This window comes from Acomys minous, assembly GCF_964271855.1.
Source record: "Acomys minous genome assembly, chromosome: 1".
Taxonomy (NCBI): domain Eukaryota; kingdom Metazoa; phylum Chordata; class Mammalia; order Rodentia; family Muridae; genus Acomys; species Acomys minous.
The window spans coordinates 14483162-14509139 of NC_140483.1; the positions used below are offsets into that span (position 1 = coordinate 14483162).

The 25978-nt window shown below is 48.8% G+C and overlaps 1 protein-coding gene across 1 annotated transcript in view; it reads left to right on the forward strand.

Annotated features, from left to right (window-relative positions):
* The first annotated feature begins 625 nt into the window (after nt 1-625).
* The window catches only part of STUM (stum, mechanosensory transduction mediator homolog), a 54815-nt gene continuing 29462 nt past the window's right edge, over nt 626-25978 (forward strand). Inside the window, exon 1 of the mRNA XM_084793218.1 lies at nt 626-997. Coding sequence (XP_084649344.1) covers nt 796-997 — 202 coding nt within the window. The 5' untranslated portion in view covers nt 626-795. The remainder of the gene's footprint in view (nt 998-25978) is intronic.

Here is a 25978-nt window from a genome sequence, read left to right on the forward strand (position 1 = left end):
CATTCCTTTCCATTTATTTTCTCCGCTCTGTGTGTGAACCTGTACGTGAGACAGCGTGTGCGTAAGTGTGTGTGTGTGTGTGTGTGTGTGTGTGTGTGTGTGTGTGTGTGTGTGCCGGTGCGTGAAGGGAAGATATTTTGCAGACGTGCATGGGTTTATAAAGCTGTAAGCTACATTCTCGTTTCCCAGTCCTATCATTATCTATGACTTGAAACACGTTGCTTTTTCTCCGTGACTCGAAACGCAGAGTGTTTCTAGGTTTCAGGCTCCTGCGCGTCCCTAGCTCCCATCTCCCTAGCGTTAAATGCACACTCCAGAAGAGAGACTCAACCTTGAGGCTTTTCCAGCTGTATCAGCCTAGTGCACACCCAGCTCTCGGGGACCTTGGGTGAGGTTCTCAGTTCACCTGTGCTGGGAAGGTGAGGTTGACCCCATCCCCTAGGTACCTAGACCACCAGCATCCTTGCGGTCTCATTGCACTTTCTCCCTTCACCGGGGTCTTCATTGCTAGTGAACCGAGGGCTTTGCAGAGAGGTTTGGAGGGGGCGGGGAAGGGGCCTGGAGGGGAGGGGCGAGGGAGGGCTGTCACAGAGTGTCACGCTGCCCCTCCCGCCCTCCGCCCGGGGGCGGGGGCGTGGAGCGCTGGAGGGCGGGCTTCTCCGCCAGCCTCGCAGCTCCCGGAGCGCGCTGGCCTCCTGAGTGGGGTGCAGAGCGAGCAGTCCGGAACCCGTAGCTGGCCGTCGCTTGCCCTCCTGCCCTGGGCGGCTGCAGGGTTCCTGGAGAGCGCACCCAGCCATGGAGCCTTTGCACAAAGACGCCGAGACGGCAGCGGCGGCGGCGGCTGTAGCAGCCGCAGATCCCCGGGGGGCGTCGTCGTCTAGCGGGGTGGTCGTGCAGGTTCGCGAGAAGAAGGGCCCCCTACGCGCCGCCATCCCCTACATGCCCTTCCCTGTGGCTGTCATCTGTCTCTTCCTCAACACTTTCGTGCCAGGATTGGGTAAGAAGTGGCGGGGGTGGGGGTGGCGGGCGGTGGCGACCCTTAATCCCTGCAGCCCCTGTGACCTGGGCTGCCTGATGGAGAGTCGGGGCAGGCTAGGGACTGGACACTGGCTGAGACCTGTGGGTGGTGCCCTCCAGCCTCAGACTGTGCTCCCCACGGTTGGCAGGTGGCTGAAGCCTGTGGAGTGGGCGTCCTGTAGGAGGTACCAGGTTAGGGGTCTCCGACCTGCAAGAGGTGGCCAGGTAGAGAAGAGCTACAAACTTGACAGAGAATCTTTTGAGACGGAGCAGGAGCCCAACGACTTCCTGGCTCCGAGCTCGGCTTCTATCCAAGAGAGTAGAATCCTGGCTCTTCCACATCAAGCGCATCTTTCTGTGATCCCATTACTCGAGAAGAGAGGAAGCAGGAGGAACTCGTGGCTGTGTAGAGGTGACCAGGCTCCAGGGAGTCTGAGAAGTCAGTTGAGCTGGGGAAAGGGGGACACACCGGTTTTGGAGACACACTGCACCAGGTCATGCTTTCACAGCACAGCAGAACCTCTAACGGGTGACAGTTCTTAAGCCAGAGTCTTTTTTCCTTCTGTGCGAATTTCTGCCGGAAACCCCGCTGTACACTGAGGGAAGGTGCGTGATTTTATTATTCAGTTTTCATGAATGTGGATCTGGTCTGCATGTGACCAGAAGCGAGCCCATAAGAACGCAGAGAGTGTGCCCCCAATAAGTCTGTGTCAGCTTGGACACACCCTAGTGGCACCGTCCCCAAATAGTGCCTAGGGGTGAGTGAAGGAGAACTTTCATGACCTCTCTAGCTCCCGATCTCTGCCTGCTCGCCCCTCCCACACCTCCAACTTGATCCACCGGTGGACCCTGCACACTAAGGAGGAGTCCTCTTTGACAGCTTGCAGGGCTGGAGAGGCAGGCATCCTATGTGCGTTTTCCGGGGAGCCTGTCAGTGCCAGCCAGCTAGTTGTCCGCGTGTGGTTGCAAAGTTCCCAAAAGCAGAGGTCAGCTAGAAGTGGCCTTCTGTTTCCCTCTGGCCTTTCTCATGGCCTTGCTCCTAGCAGGCTCAGCAGGGACCTCGTCTGTGGTGGTTTTGAAGGCCACACCCACTCAACCAGACCTGTTGGTTTTGCCTGGATTCTTAAGTCCCTGCGGGATGCTGTGTCTAAGAGTCCTGTCTGAGTAGAAAGTCAGACCCTTTAATTGGGGCTTCCCTGAGAGATACCTGTAGCAGGCTGCCCCATGTTTCATGTTATCAGGCCAACTTTAAATGTTAGCTACTGCTTGAGGACAAGCGGGTGTGAATTTCCATGCATCAGAAATGTCTACCCGTCTGTCTCTCTGAAGATACCAAGACCACAAGGCAAGGTGCATGTTGACAGAATTTTTTTTTCCTCTCTGAGCGTTGAAATAACAACATCTTATCATAGACTTTTGAGAAAACAAAAGCTGTGGAATCGGGTGGGCAGGGTTGCACTGGGAAGCTGCTTGAGAGAAAACAGAGTTTGTGGGAAACCAGCCTGAGGAGGTCACAGGGGTCACCTGCTCATGATGCACCAGGCATGTCCCTGGTGCAAAGTGCAAGATGTATTTCTACCCTCAGCCCTGCTGCTATGACAGCTCACCGGTAAAACCTTACCTTTCTCTCCTTCATAGTTTGGTTTGTAGATCAGAATATGGTGGGAATTTTACACACACACACACACACACACACACACACACACCCCTTTCTAAGAAACTTATAGGTAAAAAGAAATAAACAAACTGCACAATAAATATAGAAATGTGCATTTTCATCAGGTTAAGCCGGGCACTTTTTTCTTTTTTTCATACTTACTTCAGATGCTACTACGTAGTTTTCTGGGTGTGCAAGCCTTGGCACCTATTCACAAGGAGTGGGAGATCTCAGGCCCTTGGTCGGTGGGGCTTTTCATCTGTAAGTCTGGGATGCCTGGTCCTCTAGGAGACTGGGTTGATGAAATGGGAGTGGTCAAAGCCCAAGGCTGACCAGGGAAAACATGCTAGAAATGGGTCCTGCTCTGCCTCTGTCTCTGTCTCTCTATGTCTCAGTCTGTCTGTCTGTCTCTCCCATACTTCTTTTTTCCTTTTCAGATAAGATCTTTTCATGTATCCCTGGCTATTCTGGTACTAGCTAAGTAGCCCAGGCTGGCCACAAACTCAAAGCAGTCCTCTTGCCTCAGGCCTCCATGTCCTGGGATTATTTCAGGCTTGTCTGCTGCCACACTGTGCTTTGACGCATCTGTGTCATTTCTGGGTGGGGTGCCCGGCACAGTGGCTGTACTGTTTCTTGAGTGCTCATCTTTCTGCCTCCCTCTGCTCCTGCAGTGGTGGCCTCAACAGACCACAGACCTTGAAGGCACCCCTCCTCACCCGCCCCTCCCGCCTTTCTGCTGCCTCCACTGTCACAGTTGGGAGTGGTTTGGATGGTCTCAGCTCCTGGAAGTCTTCCTCTTGGCTCAGGTCCACATGTGCTAATCCTCCTGGTTTGCTCAAAGCTCCAGAACATCTGAGCATTCAGTCTGATTCTTCTGCTCTTTGAGGAGATGCAGCTTCTTCTAACCAACTCATTCATTGGGCCAACACTGGCATCACCATGTGCCAAGCACTGGGGATGTGAGGATGGATAAAGCAGCCGAGATCAGTGCCTCACAAGAGGCAGGTCACAAGAGGCAGGAGAGTTAATATACACCTTGATTTTGCTCAATGTTAGGAGGGCAGCAGGGACAGAGAGTTTTAGCAGGACTTAATTCTTCCTGAGGTGGGCTGGAGAGGTTAGAGGATGCTTCTGAGAGAGGCAGTTAGGCCCCACATTCCTCCCCACAGCACCCACTCTTTAGAAACTGCTCAGACCACTGACACACAGATCCCCTTTTTCTTCTGGAAATTCCATTTCTTGTAAGTTCTTTCCCTTTTTTTTTTCCCAACAAAGAGGGGGGCCAGCATTGGTACCTGCCTTGCAGACGCCACAGTCTTTAAAACCTCCAAGCTCCTCTCCGTCTGTGTGGCGTTCCTTGGAGAATAAAATCTTGCCATAGATTGATACTCCCCACTTGGGGCACGCATGGGAAGGAGACATGATTTATAGCCACTTCCTATAGTGAAAACGTGTATTTATTTATCTATTTTTGTGGTGTTGGGGACTGAATCCAGGTCCCTGCACATGCTAGACAAGTGCTGTGCCACTGAGCTCCATATCCAGGCTGAAAAATAGTTTTGTTAAATGGTGATTGATGGTGAGGAAAGACATTTTCATTCTAACTCATCCTAATTCAGATAAACTGCTGATAAAGGTGATTGCTGGGTCCATGTTTCAAGAAGGAAGTCACACACACACACACACACACACACACACACACACACACATGTTATAAATATAATATATGGAAGTCATATATATATATGCCATGTATACATACATACATATATATTCTTAGACGTAATGAAAGTTCATTGTTGTGCCCTGAAATGGTCTGAAAACTTGTCTTGATGGCGGACAAGTCACCATTGTGTTGCCATACTTAAAAGTTATTGCCCGCTGTGACTTGATGAGCTATAAGTGTTGATGACTCAGAGAGACAGAGCAGGTGACAGGGAGGCCTTGTCTACTGACCAGCTACTCATCAGCCCTAATGCTGGCCGTTAATCTACTGACAGTGGCATAGCTCACCGCTTAAACTCTGGCACCACAGAGGTCTCACCCACAGCGGGAACACCTCAGGCAGCTGCAGCTTCTTTCTTTTAGTCCAAGGCTCAAATTGGTGACCAGTCAGCCTCCACCTTGCATGGTCTTTGTATTGATGCCTTTCTGTCGCAGTTTGAGAATCTATATGAGTTCATCTAAGGCAAGTGCCAATTCCTGGAGAGCGGCAACTATTTAAACTGTTCTCCTTGAGCTCAGACGCTGTGAACGAACACGTACTGACAGCGTTATACTCCTGGAGCGTAGGCCTTAGAGGCCACCTGGCCCAGCACCTTTATATAGTACATAAGGGAAATAGGCCCGAGGTTTTGAGATGAAGGGTGAGCATAGCTCCTACTGAGACCTCTTAAAGGAGTTACTTGAAGATGCTTTTTCAGCAGAGTAAGGGAGTATGAAAGAGGACCATGTGAGCTCCAGGAAATAATGGGTCCCTACTGAGACAGAGGAGGGGGACTCATCTCTTTCCAGGGCTGGGGCCTAATGTTAAGTGCTGCTAAAAAATCTGTTAAGATCACAATTGGTTTTAATGATAAGGAAGCTGGCTGCTCGGCAGCTGAAGAAGAAGCTGAAAGATTTGAAGGCATCTGGCTAGGGCATCAGAAGGAGGCAGCCAAGGCAGAAAGAAGGCAAGGGAAGGTGCGAGCTGACAAGAAGAAAGGATAAAAGATTACAAAAGGCACAGGCGAGCAACCGCAGGCTGGCTGCCGAAGAGTTTCAGAGCGCTGTAAAGTCTGTGTTCTCTGTGTTCGCCTTGGCTGTCCTGGGACTCACTCTGTAGACCAGGCTGATCTTGAATTTAGAGAAACACCTGCCTCTGCCTCCCAAGTGCTGGGATTTAAGGCGTGCGCCACCACAGCCCGGCTTGAGAGCTGTAAAGTCTTTAGGGCCAAGGGTTTCAGGCCCTGAGCCAAGAGCTCTGACACTAGCTGGTGTTAAGGGCTAAGTAAATAGGACCCCATCCAGCTGGTTGGTAGCACTACCTGTAAGCAACCCGCAGATGAAATTATTCAGCAGCCTGGAAGACAGCCAGTTTTCATTAGCGTAGGAGAGGTGGAGGGCCCCATTGACATGCTCTCTGAGGGGGACATGAAACCAGGACATTCCACACAGTAGAAACTATTACTGGAAAACACACACACACACACACACACAAATAAGATTTTAATGGGAAAAAAATCAATGCAAACAAGAGAAACAGAAGGTAATTAGTGGGCTGAGCGTAGTGGTTTATACCTGTAGTCCCTGTACTCTGGAGGCTGGTGCAGGGGAATTCCACATTTAAGGCTGAGCCACATTAGCAAATAAGACCCTATACAAAAACAGGAAGGAAGAGAGGAAGGGAGGAAAGGAGGGAGGAAAAAAAAAGAAAAGAAAAAAAGAAAAGGCCCGTGGTAGCTGTAGCAAATAAAAAACCCGTGCAGGAGCACTGAGATCCGAGTGTGGAGCCACCTGCCCTGTTAGTTCAGAAGTTTTCTGAGGTCAGACAGAAGAGGGAGATTCCAGACAATGGCTGGGAAAGAGTTTTGAGGCCTTCATCTGGGGATGTGTCACGTGAAGCATGTCCGTCCCATCAACAAGAAAGAAGAAGGCCAAGTACGAGGCCATCTGGAGTATGGTCCAGTTGTGAGTGATGCAGGTGATATAACTCAAAAAGAATCTTCTACGCCTGTGTGCGATGTGTCCTTGGTACAGGATGTGGTTTTTTTTTTTTTTTGATCGAGAATGGGAGCATTTGCTTAGTTATAATGATGTAGACGCGGCCTTGTGGGCCTCACCATCGAAAATCGACAAAATCTGCAGACCACTTGAACTAGCCACGGAGAAATAGTGTGAAGACTTCCCACCTTTACAATATAAATGGAAACTAGCCCCGAGAGGCCGGACAACACACGAGAAGAGAAGTGTAATGGTGAGGGGCAAGATCATTGTTCCCAATTCTTTGTTCTTTGTGAAAAGAAGGCTGTACACTCTCACCTGGTACCATGTTGCTTATCTAAGCCTCTTGTGGAGAGCACATCTTCCTCTGCCCACGTGATTTGCTTTGTCCAACTGCTTGTGAGCAGAAGCGATGATCTGTTCGTGCTGAACAGTTCCTGTAAGAGATGCTGTGAGGTTCTGTCCTGTCTCAGTAGCAGAGCCTGAATCCCAGCACATCGAAAGCAGGGCACGGCATGTCCCGTGAGACCTAAGTCGGAGCAGCTAAGATTTTGTTGTTAGTTTTCACTGATACTGTCCTGGACCGTGTGCCAAAGCTGGCTGGAAGGGAGCAGATAGGGCAGAGAGATTAGTACCCTGGTCACATAAGGGGTGTGTGTGTGTAGGGGTGTGTGTGGGGGTGTGTGTGTGTGTGTGTGTGTGTGTGTGTGTGTGTGTGTGTGTGTGTGTGTGTGTGAAGGGATGCTTTTTATAGTTGATAGGTTAATAGAGGGGACTGGGTGACCAATACATAACTGCATTGGTAGCATGTTGAGACAATAAGACAGTGATGGCTGGTTGGGATGAAGGCAGAGCAAGAATAAAGAGAGATCAGGGTTGATGTATGTACTGGCTGTTTTTGTGTGAAAACTTGACACAAATTAGCATCATCAAAGAGGAAGGAGAAAATGCCTCCATGAGATCCAGCTGTAAGGCATTTTCTTAGTTACTGATCAATATGGGAGGTTCTAGCCCATGGTGGGTGGTGCCATCCCTGGGCTGGTGGTCCTGCGCAAGCTGTGGGAAGCAAGCCAGTCAGGAAGCAGCACTCGTCCATGGCCCCTGCATCAGCTCCTGCCTCCAGGTTCCTGCCCCGCTTGAGTTCCTGTCCTGATTTTCTCCAGTGATGGACTATGATGGAAGTGTAAGCCGAATAAATCCTTTCTTCCTCAATTTGCTTTTTGGTCACGATGTTTCTTCGGAGTAATAGAAACCCCGACTGAGACAATGTACCAAGCTGATCTCGATGTTCCCTAGCAGAAAGTCAGTAAATGACATGTAAAAGTGATAGAACAGGAAACAACAATGTACATACACTCGTTGGGGATTAGGAAAATGCAGGATTGGTATCATCAATTCTTTTTCTGTCTTCTGGTTTCATCCCAGCAGCGTATATATATGTCATGCAGAAATTGTGTCTCATCTTTCAAAGACAGACTTGAGTGTGCGTCTGCCTCGGGCCATTTCATAGTTCTGTGCTCTCTTTTATGGCAAAACTCTCTGAAACTGTGCCGGTCTGGATTTGTGGTCTCCAGTGTGTCTTCTCTCTTCATAATGTTTTTGTTTTTGTTGGTTTTTTGAGACAGGGTTTCTCTGTGTAGCCTTGCCTGTCCTAGACTCGCTTGTAGACCAGGCTGGCCTCGAACTCACAATGATCCGCCTGCCTCTGCCTCCCTAAGTGCTGAGATTAAAGGCACGCGCCACCATGCTCAGCCTTCGTAATGTTTTTATTTATTTTTTTTAAAGGTTTATTTATTTATTGTTAGGTATACAGTGCTCTGCCTGCATGTACACCTGCAGGCCAGAAGAGGACCCCATATCACATTATAGATGGTTGTGAGCCACCATGTGGTTGCTGGGAATTGAACTCAGGACCTTTGGAAGAGCAGCTAGTGCTCTTAACCTCTGAGCCATCTCTCCAGTCCACGTAATGTTTTTAACCTCTGTCACCCACCTAGCTTGCATTTACTGGGGTCATCATTCTCCTCCAGGTTGGTAAATCCGGGGCCAGTCGTCTGCCCCTCCTTCCTGGACCCATCAGCCTTGGACTTGGTGCTTACTCTCTTCTCCTTGAAGTGTTTTCTTCACTTGCCTTCATGTTCCTTCTCCCTCATGGTTCCCTCATTGCCTTTGCTCCTTTTTGCAACCTCTAGACGTGGGCGTTCCCCCAGGGCCTTGATCTCGACTTTGATCGTCTCTCTTCTGCCTACACTTGCTGCTTTGGCTTAAATCACAGCTTCATGGCTGTGACTCCCAAGATCAGATCCCTAGATCAGTCCCTGCCTCAACTGGCTTGTATCCAACCCAGCACCTCCCTCCCAAACCACAAGGCATCCTGCCTTGGCCTTTGCAGAAGCAAACACCTGCTCTTCCCCCCAAACCTGCCTTTCTCCATCCCGGTGAACATCTCAGGCTGGAAACCAGGACTCATCCTTGACTCGTCTCCGTGCGTACTCCATACCTGGGAAGTACTCCTGATCCTGCTTTCAAACTCTGTCCAACACCGGGCACCTTTTTTTTCTATTTTTCTATTTTATATACACCTGGCAACTTCTTATCACTTTCTAGCTTAAACCTCTATCTTTCTCCAAATTACTGTGCTAGCTTGTGTGTGTGTGTGTGTGTGTGTGTGTGTGTGTGTGTGTGTCTGTGTGTGTGTTTGTGTGTTTGTATTAACATATGTGTGTCTACTGTGTGGGGATGTTGTGTGTGTGTATACAGTGTGTGTTTTTTGTGTACATTTGTGTGTGTGTGTATTATGTGAGAATGCTGTGTGTGTGTATATATACAGTGTGTGTTTGTATGCACATATGTGTGTGTACTGTGTGGGAATGCTGTGAGTGTGTATACAGTGTGTGTTTATGTGCACATATGTGTGTGTATTATGTGAGGATACTGTGTGTCTGTGTGTACAGTGTGTGTTTATATGCACATATGGTATGTGTATTGTGTGGGAATGTTGTGTGTGTATACAGTGTGCATTTGTTGTGCATATATGTGTGTTTATTATGTGGTGATATTGTGTGTGTGTACAGTGTGTGTTTGGATGCACTTATGTGTGTGTATTGTGTGGGAAATCTGTATGTGTATATAGTGTGAGTTTGCACATATGTGTGTTTGTTATGTGGGGATTCTGTGTGTGTGTGTGTGTGTGTGTTTGTATTAACATATGTGTGTCTACTGCGTGGGGATGCTGTGTGTGTATACAGTGTGTGTTTGTTGTGTACATTTGTGTGTGTGTATTATGTGAGGATGCTGTGTGTGTGTGTGTACTGTGTGTGTTTGTACGCACAGCGTGTGTGTAGAATTAGAGAACCACTCAGGTGTCAGTCCTCACCTTCCACCTTGTTGGAAACATGTTCTCTGTTGTTTTTTCTGCTGTACAAGCAGACAACACGGACCATGGGCTTCTGAGGGTTCTGCCTCCACTTCTCATCTCCCCCACAGGAGTCCTGGGTTACAGATGCTCCTGTGCACTCCCACTGTGCTCTCGGCTTTTACACAAGTTTTGGGGGTTCAGATTCATGTTCTCACACTCGTACAGAAAGTGTTTTTACCCGCTGCATCATCTCTCTGGCCTGATGGTTTCCTGAGAGCCACAGCACTCATCTTAGATAGCTTCTTTAAATTTTTTCTTTCACTTTATGTATGTAACTTTTCCCCTGCATGTATATCTGGGTACCATGAATGCAGTGCCTATAGAAGCCAGAAGAAGGTGTTAAATCACCTGTGACTGGATTTACAGACAGCTGTGAGCCACCAAGGGGAAGCTGGGAATCGAACCTGGGTCCACCTGGAGGAGCAGCCAGTGCTCTTAACCACTGAGCCATCTCTGCAGCTCTGTGATGGTTTCTTAAATGGTCTTCCTGCCTTCACTGTATGCCCCTTATTGGTGTCTCTTACAGTCTGTTCTCAACACATCAGCTAGATCAATCTTTTTAAAGTTAGGTCATTTCACTTTTGTTTTCAAACTCTCAAAACAAACCAACAAACAACTAAGCCAAACCAACCCCCTCAAATAGCTCCCACAGCAGTCAATAAAATCTCAAGTCTCATTATGACTTATACAACCCTCAGAAGTTTTCAACGGAGCATTTAAGGGCCATATAAGAATTTTACAGGACTCCAACAATTTATGGTGCCTAAATTACAAAAGATTTTTTAAAATGGCAAAGGCTAATCTTAACACTATATTTCACTTAATATATACCAGGCATTATCGTTTTAATATACAGCCAACACTAAATTATCAATGAGGCTTTGGTGTTTCCTTCGGTGTGTAATGAGTTTTTGAAGCCTGACAAAATCTGGCATGTGTTTTACACCTGCAAAATTCCACGTGGTTGTGTAAGCTGTGCTCATGTTTCTTCTGAGAGATGACTTGGAAACCAAGTGCAGCCAAAAGTAGATCCTGCCAGGGCCACTTCAGCGATGCGTAGGCAACCTGACAAGCACAGGAGCTCATTTGTGACTGCCTTTCAGCAGACCTGTGCCATGCACCTACTGTGTGTGACACCTCTGTTCTTTGGAGTTGGAGCTCAGAGAAGCAGTAGATGGGCAAAGCACTCAGGAGTTAATGGTCTCCCCAAGAAGAAAGGCCAATAGATACAGAATGAGGGGTGTGTGCTCTTAGGAGGGGCTGCGGCTTATTGATATAGTTGGCTGCAGTAAGAGAATGCTTTTCCTGGGAAACTTGGGGACTTGGAAAATGGGCAGCAGAAAGCCTGGTGTGGTTGCCTGTGCCTGTGACCCCAGTCCTTAGGACACAGAGACAGGAGGATCATGAGTTTGAGGCCAGCCTGAGACCTCCATCTCAAGTAAAGGGGGGGGGGGATGACAAAATAAAGAAAAAAGGAAAGTGAAAAGGAAGGAAAGGGGAAAATGCAACAAGTTCAGAATGACAGGGAGGACGCTGGGCAAGGTGTTTCCTGTTCTCTATCAGACTCACGTGGCTGCAAAGCATCATGGACAGGGTCCATGTGTGATGTAAGATCCTCTCACTAGGCTAAAGGTTCACAGTGCCTATAATGGTGTCATGGTGAGGACCACACTTTCTTTTTAAAATTATTTTTATTTTTTAAATCTTTTAAAAAAATTATATATACAGTGCACATCAGATCATATTATAGATGGTTGTGAGCCACCATATTGTTGCTGGGAACTGAACTCAGGACCTCTGGAAGAGCAGTCAGTGCTCTTAACCACTGAGCCATTTCTCCAGCCCCCAGAGGTCCACACTTTCAACACTTGGGCCTTTAGAGCAAGATGCAAGTGATAGCTGTACCTGACCAGACTGCCCACATCCAATATGCCAGAGCAGGAGAAAGAACCCAGGGATGCCGAGGTTTAGTTCAACACACCAAGAGGAAGGCATCTGTGTGACACTCCATGCCCAGGGACTGTGTCCTGAGGCTAACTTTACAAGCAGTCAAAAGGCCATGGAAACAGTAAAGTGGTGAATCGGGGGTGGGGGAGGAATACATATGCACACACACCACATACACCCCTGAGCCTTTGCCTATGAATATTTTGCTATGGAAATCAGAAATTTCTGTTTGTGTCTAGAACTCCCAGCCTCCTAAGTCCAGTTTTGTGTCTTGAAGCTGTTAGTTGGGGTTAGTTAGGAGCATCTTTGGCATGGGAGCATCTCCATGAGAACCAAATGCTGTTGTTGCTGCCTTGACAGAGGGCTTTCTCTCAGATAGAATGTGGGCAATATTTTCCTTAGAGTCTGAACATAGGATTAATTATACATTTGCTGTATGAAAGATCATAAAGAAGTGACTTTTCTTGAAAAGGCTAATAAGACACAAGATCAGGCTGGTCCTTGAATGAGTGGGGGCCATGTCCAGGGTCGTCCTTGAACATGAATGAGTCGGGCCATGGCCAGGGGTCTCTCTTGAGCTGAGCACTCTATCAGTTTTGTTGACTGAGAAGTTTGACCTTGAAGCAAAGATGAGTTTGGTTTGAGTGGAGAACATTTCTGAAACTTTCACAGATAAAACAGTCCAACATCCCTAGGACAGTGGAACCTCTTCCATTTACGGATGAGGGAAGTGGTCCTCCTTTCCCCCCAGTGCTCATCCCCATTTCACCATCCATCATCTGAGCCTCACTGCTTTCCCACTTGGGTTGCCCTGGAGGGTCACTGAACATATGTTAAATTAAGGGAATGAATGTGTATAAACACCCTGGACAGCCACATAGCCATTGGACCAACAGAGGATGCCTAAGCCACAGCTGCCGGCACCCCCCATCACACCTCCATATCTCAATACTTAGTTGTAGTCACTATATTTAGTTTATCAATATAAATGCTTATATACATTATTACCCAATGCCACCTAAGTAAGTCTCTTGTTGAAATGTTTGGAAGCTTGTGTGCTAGAAAGTTCTTCATCCAGGTGCCCTTGCATCAAAGCAATGGTAACAGTCCTATGTCTCGCTGACTCAGTGACAGGCATAGACCGAGTCTCCAGCCCAGAGAGTGAAGCTCCCTTAGCACCACAACTCAGAACCACTATCTGGAAGGCTGCTGGCACATGTTCCCAAGCGGGTCCCTTTCTCAATAGGGGCAGAATGACACTGTGCCACTGGCACGCACTGAACACAAGACACGAACGTGACAAGTGAACTGCTCTCTCCGACCCTGTCTTTAGCTCTGGTCAGATGTACAGCTTTGTGATGCAGAGTGAGTGACCCCATGAGGCCAAGCTGTGGGAGGGAGAACCAACAGCATCTCAGGACTTCCTGGTCACCTCTCAGCGTGTCTGTGGTATGACCTCAGTATCTTAGTAGAATTAGCTTTTGCAGGTTAAGCACATGGCTGCCCATGTCTCTCCTCTGATCATTGCATCGTCCACTCTGAAATCCCCTGTAGTTCTCCATCATTCACTGAGCTAAGTTCATGACTGGTGTCGGCTCTCAAAGGTCTGAGGAGCACCATCTGTTTTCTGCCTCTGCCTCACTGTCTAGCCCCTGCACAGCCTCCAAATCCCATCTCTAACAGCCTCCTCCAGAAGGTGACCTCACCACTCCAGTGAGTCAGTTCTTCTTTCCGCCAATGGGTCAACCCACTCGAGCCATTCTCTGCCTCCGACTCGGGTTCTTTCGTGACCATCTTAATCCTCCCCTGTGAAGTCATGCCCTTGAGTGTGAGTCTGAGCGCTACTAGTCCTCTACCTGCTGTGGCACTTTCTGCTCCCATAGGTGTCTGAGACACATTTACTTTCTGACTGTAGGCCTGTTATACTTTGGAATAAGTGTGCCTCAAAGGTCAGAGGCTCGGTCCCCCAACCTGTGATATTTTTAGAAGGTGGTGGGACCCAGGTGGACTTGGTAGGAGGAAGTTAAGTCATTGGGAGCATGCCCTTGAATGAGATGCTGTGATCCTAGCCACTTCTTTTTTTCTTTTTAAAATTTATTTATTTATTATGTATACGGTGCTCTGCTTGCATGTACTCCTGAAAGCCAGAAGAGGGCACCATATCACATCACAGATGGTTATAAGCCACCATGTGGTTGCTGGGAATTGAACTTAGAACCTTTGGAAGGGCAGGCAGTACTCCTAACCACTGAGCCATTTCTCCAGACGCCCCCCCCCCCCCCCCCCCCCCCCGCTAACCACTTCTTGCTTCTTTGCTTCCTGGCTGCCAAGAGCTGAGCAGCTTTATTCACTTCAGGCTCCCACCTCTATGTGCTGCCTCACCTGCCTCAGGCCTAAGAGCAACAGACAGAGCCAAACAGCCATGAGCAGGAGCCTCTGCAAACATGAGCCAACATAAACCTTCCCTCCTTTCACCTCATTTTCTCAGGCTTTTGGTTATAGTAGTGGAAAGCTGACAAAAACAGAGCCCTTGCTCTTGGAACCTAGGATGCTTTTATTCAGGAGACACAAGTTTCCACTCACTCCTCAGTCTCCCTGGGTTAGAGGGAAGTAGGTTAGCATTCTCAAGGCTGAGTAGGATGAAGGTGACAGAGGGAGTGGTGTGAGACAGCGGGCTATCAAAAGAGGAGTGTAGAGAGAAGGACCATGTCGTTTGATGTGTCAGGAACTCACAGGGAGGGCATTACCATCATCAACTCTGTCCTTTGAAGTTGTATTTTTTTTTAAAGGTTTATTTATTTACTACTTATACAATATCCTGCCTGCATGTACACCTGCAGGCCAGAAGAGGGCACCAGATCTCATTACAGATGGCTGTGAGCCATCGTGTGGTTGCTGGGAATTGAACTCAGGACCTCTGGAAGAGCAGACAGTGCTCTTAACCTCTCAGCCATCTCTCCAGCTCCCTGAAGTTGTATTTCTAACCACTGTTCAGGAAGTGGAGGAGTTGATCAATCTTTTTTTTAAAAAAAAGTATTGCAAACTACTAATAGTATTATTATGTGAATGGGTATTTTCTCTGCATGCATATCTGAGTTCCATGCGAGTGCCTGGTGCCTGGAGGGGCCAGAGGAGGATGCTGGGTCTCCTGAAAATAAAGTTACAGATTATTGTGAACTCTCACGTGGGTGCTGGGAGTAGCACCCGAGTCTTCTAGAAGAGCATTCAGTGTTCTGAACCACGGAGCAATCTTTGCAGCCCTGAGCTGATGATCAATCTTAATAAAGCCTGGGAAACAGATGGTAAGGAATGGTGCTGAGCTTGTGGGAGATGGGGACTGACCACTAATGAGCGTGGTGGTGACAGAACGTCCCCAGTATTCTGGAAATGAGAGTGGTGATGCTTGCCCAGCCCTGTGGGTATACTAAAAGCTGCTAAATTCTTAGATAGATCAGTTTTACAGTATGTGAGAGATAAAGTTGCTTAGAGGTTAATGTCACCAAGTAAGGTATAGGTAGACATCCCGTGCTTCCTGATGTGACCTCCTGAGGAACACCAGTTTTGTGTAAACTGAATTTATTCACAAGAAAACAGACAAACTCAAATTGAATAATGAAAAGTGTCATGGAAGTACTAAAGAAATTTAAAGACATGACAGCAAGCCAAGTTAGGTGGCACACATGTGTAATCCCAGCACTAAGGAGGTACCCACAGGAAGATTGCTACAAGTTTGAGGCTAGCCTGGTCTACATAGTGATAAGCAAGAGTAGCCTTGGGCTAGATCCTGTGCTAAGGCTAGCCTGATCTACTCAGTGACAGGCAAGTGTGGCCTTAGACTAGGTTTTGTGCTGAGACTAGCCTGGTCTACACAGTGATAGCCAGATATGGCCTTAGACTAGATCATGTGCTGAAGAAGAGAAGGGTGCCAGGATGGACCCTGGGAAAACTGACAAAATGGGCTCATGGGCTGTCGACTTGATCAGTCTATTAATATTAAGTATCCTGAGTTTGATAATTGTGCTACAAAATATTTAAAAGAAGATCTCTGTTCTTTGGAATCACATAGCAATGTATGAAGGCATACAGGGCCGTGAAGTCAGCAACCTGTTCACAAGCAGCTAAAAAAAAAAAAAAAAAAAGGGCTGGGATTGCAGCTCTGTTGGTAGAATACGTGCCTAGCCACGTCAGTCCCTGGGTCTGATCCTCAGCACCACCTTAAAACATTGTGAGGGTGTGTGCTTGTCATGTCAGCACTCAGAAGGCAGAGGCAGAAAGATCAGGGGCTCAAGTTCATGCTCAGGTCTCGAGGCTCCCACCCCCCACAAAGAAAGAAAAGATGAAAGAAAGAAGAAAAAGGGAAAAGAAGAGAGGGAGGGAAGAAGCAAATACAGAGAAATGTTAGGTGCTGGTAGTCTGGCAGAGAAGACTCTGGGTTCTCTGGAAAATACTTGAATTTTTTTCCCCTGCTAGTTTGAAAGTGTTTTAAAACAAAGTTTAAAACGTTACATAGCTAAGGGCGAGATGTAGCCGTGCAGTTCAGACAAATCGCACCTGAATCCCGAATCCCAAATACCATCCCAAAGTCAGCCACAGCTTTCTTAGCATGCTTGTGGCATGACAGAGGTGACATCTGCCCAGGTCCCCAAAGGCGATTTCCCTGGGTGCCTAGCATTAAAACTCTAAGGGCACATGAAGCTCAGAGCTGTCACTGTTTGGGAGTGTGAGATGCCCTTCTGCCCATCGGCAAGAGCTCCTCGCGCTGCCAAGTTTCCCATCATGCAAAGGCAGTGCACACGAGGCCAGAATCCCTTTGGTGGTCTGACAGCTCCTTTGGGACAAATCAGGAATCCGAATGCTTCAGCCAGAACTGAACCAGATGTCAGTGGCACAACGCCATTGGGAAGTCTTTCTTTTCTTGGTTATCCTCCATTTCATTCGTGGGTCTCAGAGAAACCAGCTCAAACCAGTCAATGCCTGTACCAGGCCAAGCCCCAGCCATCATAAGCCTTGGCCTTGGCAGCTTAGAGGGCACTGTGGCTTGACTTAGAAGAGGAAGAGTAAACACGACCATCTTAGGACCAAATTGCTAGGCTTCTAGATTCTTCTACAGAAAGGGGGGCGGGTCTCATGCCTTGAGCTCAGAGTTTTGGCCTGGTCAGGGGCCTATGCGGTCTTGGGTCTGCCATCCATGGCTGGACTGAGGCTGATAGGTCCTAAGAGGCTGTAGAGCTTGGAGACTGACTTGGGTTGGAGGGTAAGGGCACAGAGCAGACGTGGGCTTGCCATATAGCAATACTAACTCACTAGAACTTTCCCCCTGTGGTTCACACGGCAGGCTCTTCTAGAACTCTATGGTGGTTTCTGCTCAGGCTCAAGAGCCAAGTCTATCCTCGGTCAAGATGGAGGTCGTCTGGGAAGGTGGATGCAGAGGAGGGAGGAGCGGATGGTCTGTCTCCCGTGGGTTGTTTCCAGTTCCTTATGTCAGTTCTTATGAGGCTTCTTGGGACTGCCCCCAGCCCCTGTGAAGGGAAATGCTCCTGGTAGAGAGAGAAGCCAGGATGTATTGAAACCAGGAATTCACTCTCCGGGGCTATCCGGTCTGCCTGCCGCTGTAACTCCAGGTAATTCTGATGTATCGCGTGAGTTAGCCTGGTCTTTTTGAAGCTTCTGTCTCCTCCAGCATGTGGCCCAGGGCAGAGGCCCCAAGTAGAATTCCAGCCGTTCCTGCTGACACGATGACCTGGGGCAGTGTGCCTTTGGGCTGAGGCCTGGACTCCTGGCTTCCTGTTCCAACCGTGCAGCAAGGTACTCTTGCCGTGATGGTGCCCGCTGCTCCTGCCTGTCCCCACGGTGCCCACTTGAGGTGGGGGTGGGGGTGGTTATTAGTTTCTTGTTTGTGATGACATAGTTAAGGAAATAAAACCAGGGCCAGGAATAGATGGCTTGTGCGAGCCCTGTGGCAGCTCAGGCCCTCACCTTGGCCTTTCTCATGCTGTCAGGTTCCGAATCCATGAGAAGTTCTACTCTCCCAGAGGTGGGGAGAAGAGCCTGTCTTCTCTGTCCCCTCACCTGATTCCACCCTCTTATGACCTGCTCTGACCCTGAAGATTGTCCCTTGGGGCCTGGTTTTGTTTTTTGTTTTTTTTTTCAAGACATGGTTTCTCTGTGTTGCCTTGGCTGTCCTGGACTCGCTTTGTAGACCAGGCTGGCCTCAAACTCACATCAATCTGCCTGCCTCTGCCTCCCCAGTGCTGGGATTAAAGGCGTGCGCCACCATGCCTGGCTCGCTCCCTGGGGCCTGTATCATACCACTTGTTGGCCCCATTTCTTCCAAGGAAGGTTCTGGCAAAGTGGAGGAGAAGAGCAGAGAGCTTGGAGTTGAGGCTTTGTCTTAGGATTTCTATTGCTGTGAAGAGACACCGCGGCCACAGCAACTCTTAGAAAGGAAGCATTTGGTTAGGGCTGGCTTACAGTTCAGAGGTTTAGTCCTTTATCATCATGGCGGGAAGCATGGCAGCGCCCAGACAGACATGGTGCTGGAGAAGGAACTGAGAGTGCTACATCTTGCTCTGCAGGCAGCAGCAGGGGACTGAAACATACTGGCCAGAGTTGAGCTTTTAAGACCTTAAAGCCCATGCCACAGTGACACACTTCCTCCAACAGGGCCGCCCCACCTAACAGTGCCATTTCCTATGGGCCAAGCATTCACACACATAAGTCTACGGGGGCCATTTCTACTTATACCACCACAGGCTTTTTTATTCCCTCTGGCTGCCTGCCTATGGCCATGGCTTCTAGCCTGCAGCTCCATTCTCCAACCCAGCCTTCTGGCTACCCCTTCAGGCCGAGGTATGCGAGCTTTTACTTTCTGCTCCAATCTCCTCCAATTTAGAGTTTGCTTCTCACACGCCCCACTTGGACCAGGGAGCCCTGGGCTGCCAGCCCTGGCTCATGCTGCACTCACTTCCCACTCCCTCTGCTTTTCATGAAGAAAGTTGGTTTCAACTTTCTTCCTCCTGGAAGCTGCGGGAACAGCCGGCTCTGGAGCCTGAGCATCCTGCTGTCTGAGAAGCAGCGTGGGTGTCCAGCTTCCAGATGGCTCTTGGTGCTCAGGAGATGCCATGGTCCTAGGTGGGCTGGGAAGACGCTGACTCTGGGAGGGACAGCCCCTTTAGAAGATGCAGATAGGGATCCCCAGTCAAGCTTCCCCCACCCCCCACTCCCCTGTAGCAATCTGGATCCTGGTTGCTTGGTTCTGAGAGTTCTGTGCCACCCGCTCCTGACTTGAGCACCCCCAGCAACAGGATTCGGGGTTCTACTATATCTTCCCGGGAGTGCCGACCCTTTCCTTTGTCTGGAGCCCTCATTTTGGAAGGTGCAACATTTGCCTGTGTCCGGTGCTCATGCTACACAACTTGGCTGCTGCTCTTCACTTTGCTGGTGGCGGGGCGAGGCTAAGGGAAGCAAGCCCTCACTGCGTCCAGTGCACTGCCCGCTCTGAGGACCCACCATTTTTGCTTGCCTGCCCCTCTACCTAAGAGGAGCTGGAGACCCATTGTGAAGGAAAGCTTCGGTTGCTGAGGTTTGATATTCCTCCCCACACTCACAGAAAAAGCGTTCAGTGTTTGCATTGTTCTAGCTCGCAGGAATCCCTTGTTATGTGCCGAGTCATCACAACACGCCTATTGTGTTTTAAATCTTACAAAAGACGCCAAAAATTAGTGCATCTTCTATTTAAAAGCACCCCCCCCCCCTTGCTAGCCACATCAATTGCATACTTAAAAAGCAAAGAGGTTCTGACTGGGTTCTTGTGAGTCTGGCTTCCCCCCACCCCCTTCCTGTGTGATTTGTGCAGACTTCTGAGATGAACAGGTTTTATAATAGAGATTCAGCCAGGCTAAATCACAGTGGCGGAGGCTTATGCAACTGCTAAAAACCTATGAGTTAAAAATGGAATAGTCTTGCAGAGTGGGGAAGGTAATAATATCAGTGATGTGAAAATAGAAAGCAAGAAATGAGTGTTTCAGCAATTTGAGTCTCTTAGCCACATTTCTTCTGCATCAGAAGACTTTGGTGTCATTTTCCAGAAAAAAAAAAAATCCAAAGTCCAACGTCTTATTAGGAAAGCCGAACTTTGCTTTCATGGAGTCAGCCCCCTGCTCCCCACAGGCTGGAGTCAAGAGCCCTCTTTACTGACTTTTTGCCATCAAACACATTGTATATTTTGTTTGAATCCCTGTGTTCGTTAATGCCCATAAAGGAACAGATTTTTGATTTTTTTTTATAAGTGGGTTTTTTGTTAATTTGCTATTTTAAAAATACTTGTGAGACCTTTACAGTTGCCATGGTGATATAATTTCCATAAACATGATTTTTGTGGGGAGCTTTGCACATTGAAGGATGAGGCTGATATACAGTGTTTTTGGGGGGGGGGAGTAGGTGGTGAATTTGGCAGCCACCCCATGACTGTTTCCCTCAAATGCTACAAATACATTCCAAGAATCCATGGCACAGCAGGGTCCTGGGTGTCCATAAACACCACCAGCGCCTTCTGCACCTACTCAGCTTAGAGAAATAAGATGAAAGTTTACAGGCTTTCTTGCTGGCTGCTTGACCTGTCCAGGTCAGAATGACCCATGTCCTCTACCTGAAACCACTAGGCTTCAAAAAGCCTTTGGGGACTAGACATCCTGGAGCCACCTAGTGAGTAAGGGCTCGTTTTCTCTTTTATTTTATTTTATTTTATTTATTTATTTATTTTTGGTTTTTCGAGACAGGGTCTCTCTCTGTGTAGCCTTGGCTGTCCTGGACCCGCTTTGTAGACCAGGTTGGCCTCGAACTCACAGCGATCCACCTGCCTCTGCCTCCTGAGTGCTGGGATTAAAGGCGTGAGCCACCACGCCCGGCTTTCGTTTTCTCTTTTAACTTGCTCGGAGTTCCATGGAGTGTGTCGTACTGCGAAAGTGTGGAAGACTTGTAAATGAAGACAAGGGAAAACCAAGCTCTTAAACAAACAAGGAAGCACTGACTAAGAAATAGTTCTTCAGCCGGAGGCCAAGGGTTAAGGAAAAGCAAGTTTGTCTCAGAGGTAGATGGTCCCAGGGAAACAGGCGCTCAGAATCACTGAGCCCTCACATGGTCCCACAGAGTGACTGAAAGCAGAGTGGAGCCTGGCAGCAGTGCCTTGGCTTATTGTGTCTCCTGTACTGTGGTTCAGGCTCCTGCTTGACCATTGTGGATGACATAATCGCTCAGTGAGTGCCTGGCCACCTAACTGGTCTCATCACTCTTCAGGGCTAAAGCCTCAGAGAGGTCATGTCTTAAACTCAGGAAGAGTCCAGGAAGAGCAAAGCCTCCTGGTATAGGCCCCCAGCTCATACCAGGGGTTTTTATCTGCTGAGGTGAGGTAGCAGCTGGTATCTCCTGAGAACCAGCAATGTAAGGATGTCATTGGACTACCTTGGAACACTTGTTCAAGGATGATGGCAGGACCACACCTTAACCAGGACTGCTTAATTAAGCATCTTCCTGCCTCTTGCTCCAACTCCTCCTATATTTAAACATCAAAGATAGATTTGGGTCACTAGACCCCTATATCTGTCTCTCTTCTCAGTGTGGCCACATTGGGTAAACTACCTCTTCTCTGTTTGTTTGTTTGTTTGTTTATATTGTCCATGCCTTTAATTGGCATACTAGATGGGTGGCCAAGCCCAGCCTGGTGGGGCTGCCAGAACTGAGACTTTTCCTTTAAGAACTCTAGCTATACCAGTGGTACTGGGTGGCATCATCTCTTAGCAATGGTGCCAGCCGTCATTGTTGACTCACAGAGGAAGCGTATCCCCAGGAGTGGACTATACAAAGACGTGGAGGGAAGAGGGGCCAAGAAGAAAGGGGTTGAAAGGCCATAGGAGCTGAGAGTAGGTGAGTGGTAGCACAGTCCCTACCAGGGCTCTCAAGAGAGCAGGTCAGGATTTGGCCCAGTGCTGCCTAATTGAGCACCTGGGCATTGCCAAGGGGTTTGATTCATTCAGAGTTATGAATCATAAGGAATTATGAATTACTAGAAAGTCATTGTGTTGACTGCTATTGTTTTTGTAGTGCCAGAAACACAAAAAGGACCATCCGGAAGAGGAGGTGGGGAATGTCGTGTCTGGCCAAGCATGAGGTCACCACCACACATGTGTGCCAGATGTGTGCAGGTGTGAGCATATGTGCCATTGTTCTATGTGCATTTAGGACAAGTGTGTATTGAGAAGCTTGCACACATTAGAAAGGTATATCACATCATCCTGTGACACACGGTCTCACTCTTCCCACCTGTGGGAAAGGCCTGCCACTATCGCCTGTGCAGATGGCCCAGACATCTGGCAGCTACTGGTGACACGTGATTTGTTGAGGTTTTTTTTTGTTTTTTTTTTTTTAACAAAAAATGATGAATGAGAGATGTCAGGTAGGATTTGTGCTTCCATAACAGTGAGTGAAGCCCGGACAGGGCTTATTTCTGGGCTGCTCTGGACTGTGGGTCATACTCTAGGCTCAGGGAGAGGTGGCTTCTCTTCCTGGTTACCCCACCTGTCTGACTGTCAAGCTGGCAACTTGTGTTGCTTCGGGGACTTCCCAGGCACTTTGTATGTGCTCTAAAATAGCCCAGAGTAATTTGGCAGGGACAGCTGCAGGGACGCGGCTCACCACTCCGTCCAGGGTGGAGGTGGGAAAGAGTACACTGCCTCTTCCCGCAAAACACATTTAATTGAGAATGTTTTAAGGCATCCATAGCTGGCAGCTTGGCTGGGACTGGTGGGTGGCCAGGAGGGAGAAGATCCTAGTGAATGAGGGAAATGGCGCTCTGCACAGGGCCTTGTTGTCCGCTGCCCTCTCTGATGACCGCTGTTTGGGCTGAGCTATGGGGGAGGAGCCCTGGACTGTAAAGTGTGAAGTGCTTTGGGGAAGAGAGCCAGCTGGTTCATTTTCTGAGAAGCAAGAAGCATAAACAAAACAACCCGATTGCTCCACAGAGGAGTCTGTTAGGGAACATCCTTAGCTGGCTCCCTGGTGAAGGCACATCGGCGGCCAGCAAACAATCATGTGTGTCCTTTCCCAGTCCTCATGATCTTTTTATGGGTATTTTCTTTTTTTGGGAGGGGGTTTGATTTTTTCAAAACAGGGTTTCTCTGTGTAGCCTTGGCTGTCCTGGACTCACTTTGTAGACCAGGCTGGCCTCGAACTCACATCAATCTGCCTCCCAAGTGCTGGAATTAAAGGTGTGCGCCACCACGCCCAGCGGGGATTTTCCTTTTAGCTGAAATAACACCCACTGGGTTGCACTCTGCCACGGTGTCCATGGCCAAGAGACCTACCTACCTCTTTTGTTATTTCTTTTCTTTTTTAAAACTTTTTCTACTTTAGTCATTTTTCCTGCCTCCAGGTCTCAAAGCTTGTCTCATGAATCTTCTAGAAGTCTGAAAGTTTTAGGCTTTATACTATTTCTACTTCAGGTGTGCCTCAGTTTCTTGATGCGCAAAATGGGGATAATGCTATTTATTTCTTTGGACTCTCTTAAGGAGAGTTAGCTGAATTGTTGCATATGTAGTCCTAGAATAGTACTTTGCACACAGATTAAATGTGTTTAGTGTCCCATGAAATTTCACTGTGGAAAAGTCACCCCAGCTTCCCTGGTCTAGCTCCATGGGGCCGGATGCTGTGTGACTCAGTAGAAGGACCACGGCTGGTCCAGCAGAGGGAAGGTCTCTGAGGAGCTTGGTGCCCTGCTTGGCTTGAAGCACGTACTTAGTTTGGAGGGCTACAGCTAATGTGTAATCCTATACTGCTGACCCCTGACCTCCGGTACATCAGAATCCCCTGGGAAGTCAGGCAAAGTTCCCACCATCAAAGATGCTGGTATAGCCAGTGCAGGACTACAGCGGGCTGCGCTGCGGGTTGCACAGTTTGGAAAGCACTTTGGGAGGGAGACCTCTGTGGAAGGTGACCCTAAAGCTTGGGCTTGGGGAAAGGAGGTCGCACAGTGATCCCTTCTGAGAGCAGCCTGCCTTTGTAGCTCTTGTTTATGTCTGGGTCCAGGACGGCGTGGGTAGGTGGGGGCCCACATGGGAGCCCTTGTGTCTGGTACAATCATCCCGGAAGACCCAAGCCTTTTGTGGGGCTGAGGGTGTAAGTCAATGTGGTTTAAGTCAAGTTGAACACGGGACTGCTTGGTAAGGAGTGATTAAGGTTGGGTGTCTTAGAAAAAGCAAGAAGCTGCCTGCAAGACAGAACCATGGCTCTCTGTTCCCTGCACGGCCTCCTTGCAGCTCGAGGCTGTGCTGGCCTACACTGCTCACTTGTCCTCCTAGGAGGTCCTGCGCCCCAAGTCCCTGCTTGATGGCTGCTGCTCGCTGTGGCTGAGATGGTATCTTCCTCTCTACCCCGAGCCTGAGCCCGAGCCGCTCCGTGCTCTGAAAGTAGTTCCAGTAAGTAAACGGAGCATTTGTTGGATTTTCCTTGAGGTTAAAAATGTGGCCTTTGGCAAGTAGCTGTTTGAGTAAACTAAACAGGGCCCAAGAAAAGACGCCGTGGGGCTGAGGGGGGGGGGCGGAATGTGCTTTTCTGGAGCAGTGTTTAAAGATACATCTGGGATTTGTTTCTTAGCAACAGGGCTCATCCAAAGCGCACTGGCAGTGTCAGAACACCCGAAAATGCTCGATGCCCGCAAGCGCCATGTAAAATTAAAAAAGAAATGTACAGGGCAGGAGCCAGAGTACGGGAACAGCTCCTCCACCAGGTGGGCAAACTCAGAACCACAGACAGATGTAAGGGCTGTGGGGTGAAGTCTAGGGCACCAGGGTGGGCACTGAGCCAGGCCATACTCTGCCCTCCCTCCCTCCCTCCTTTCCTCCCTCCCTCCCTCCCTCCCTCCCTCCCTCTTTTCCTCCCTCCCTCCCTCCCTCTTTTCCTCCCTCCCTCCCTCCCTCCCTCCCTCCTTCTTTCCCTTCCTCCCTCCGTCCCTCCCTCCCTCTTTCCCTCCTTCACACAGGAAAGTCCCTCCCTCCTTCCCTCACACAGGGGATTCCTTTCCTCTGTGGACATCACTATGCCTGCCTCTCTTCCAGCCCCCGTTTTTCCCAGCCTGGAGACCCAAGGTCCAGTCAAAGGGCCGTTGAGCCTGAAGAGTCGGGTGGCATGTAGAAGAAGCACTTAGGGACCCAAAGTCAGTTTCTTAGCCCCAGTTTGTGCCATCAGACCCTTTTTACAGTTGACTCCTCAGAATAACACCATTGTTGTTTTTTTAAAATACATTAAAAAAATGTATCTAATAGGTTGACTTCTCAAAACACCCCAGTGATACTGACAGTCAGTCGTCAGTGGGAGTGTTGTGTATGATGGCGTTAAGCGTGACGTCCAGCCCCTGGAGTAATGACAACTGTAGTGGGTTTGAGAATGTGGTCACCGCTGCATGGCAGCGCATAAACTTCTGTTTGGGTACAAGTCCAGCCTGCCCTCACAGTGAAAAGAGACGCTTGAATCAAGGCAGAAGTTAGAGAAAATTGAGATTATTTCTTAGCGTCACATTGTCAATCCTGGCTGTGTGCACCAGGCTACCCCTTTATGGCTAGCCTCTTCATTTCATGTCCTGGAAGCCTATGCTTCTTTACACCTGAGCTGCCTTGTGTGTGCTGGAGTGTACAGACAGACAGCAGCAGCAAGACAGACACAATAGATGAAAACAGGGTAAGGGACATAATGACGATTTCCACTGCACCAGAGACCTGTCACTGTGCCACTCACTAAACCCATGGTGTTACCTTGCTTCACTGAGCAAAAGTCACAGCACAGGTTTTCTCAGGTCAAGGCCACTGAAAAGTCATTTGAACTTGCAAAGATGAGCGCTCCTTGAGATTCTTAGAATGTTTTTCAGTCCGTTTCCCCACTCGCCCACCCACCCAAATCTATTTCATTTATTTAACAATTTTGATAGGCATGTGCTAAGTGTTGAAGGTGCTTCGCCACATTTTGGGGCTACAAGGATATTCTTAGGAAGCTGCTAAGGAGGGAGAGGACAGTGGGTAACATTTCACCATGGATACTCAGGGCTGCAGATGCTCATGGCTTGTGTAGGCTCCTTGGCATTTTGGCGGGCCAGGGAGACCTCCTGAGTTTCCAGAGACCCTGAGCTGGCCTAGGGAGTGTCTTCCTGGCACCCAGGTAGTCTGACTGTTTGGTCTCAGAAAAGATATCCTAAG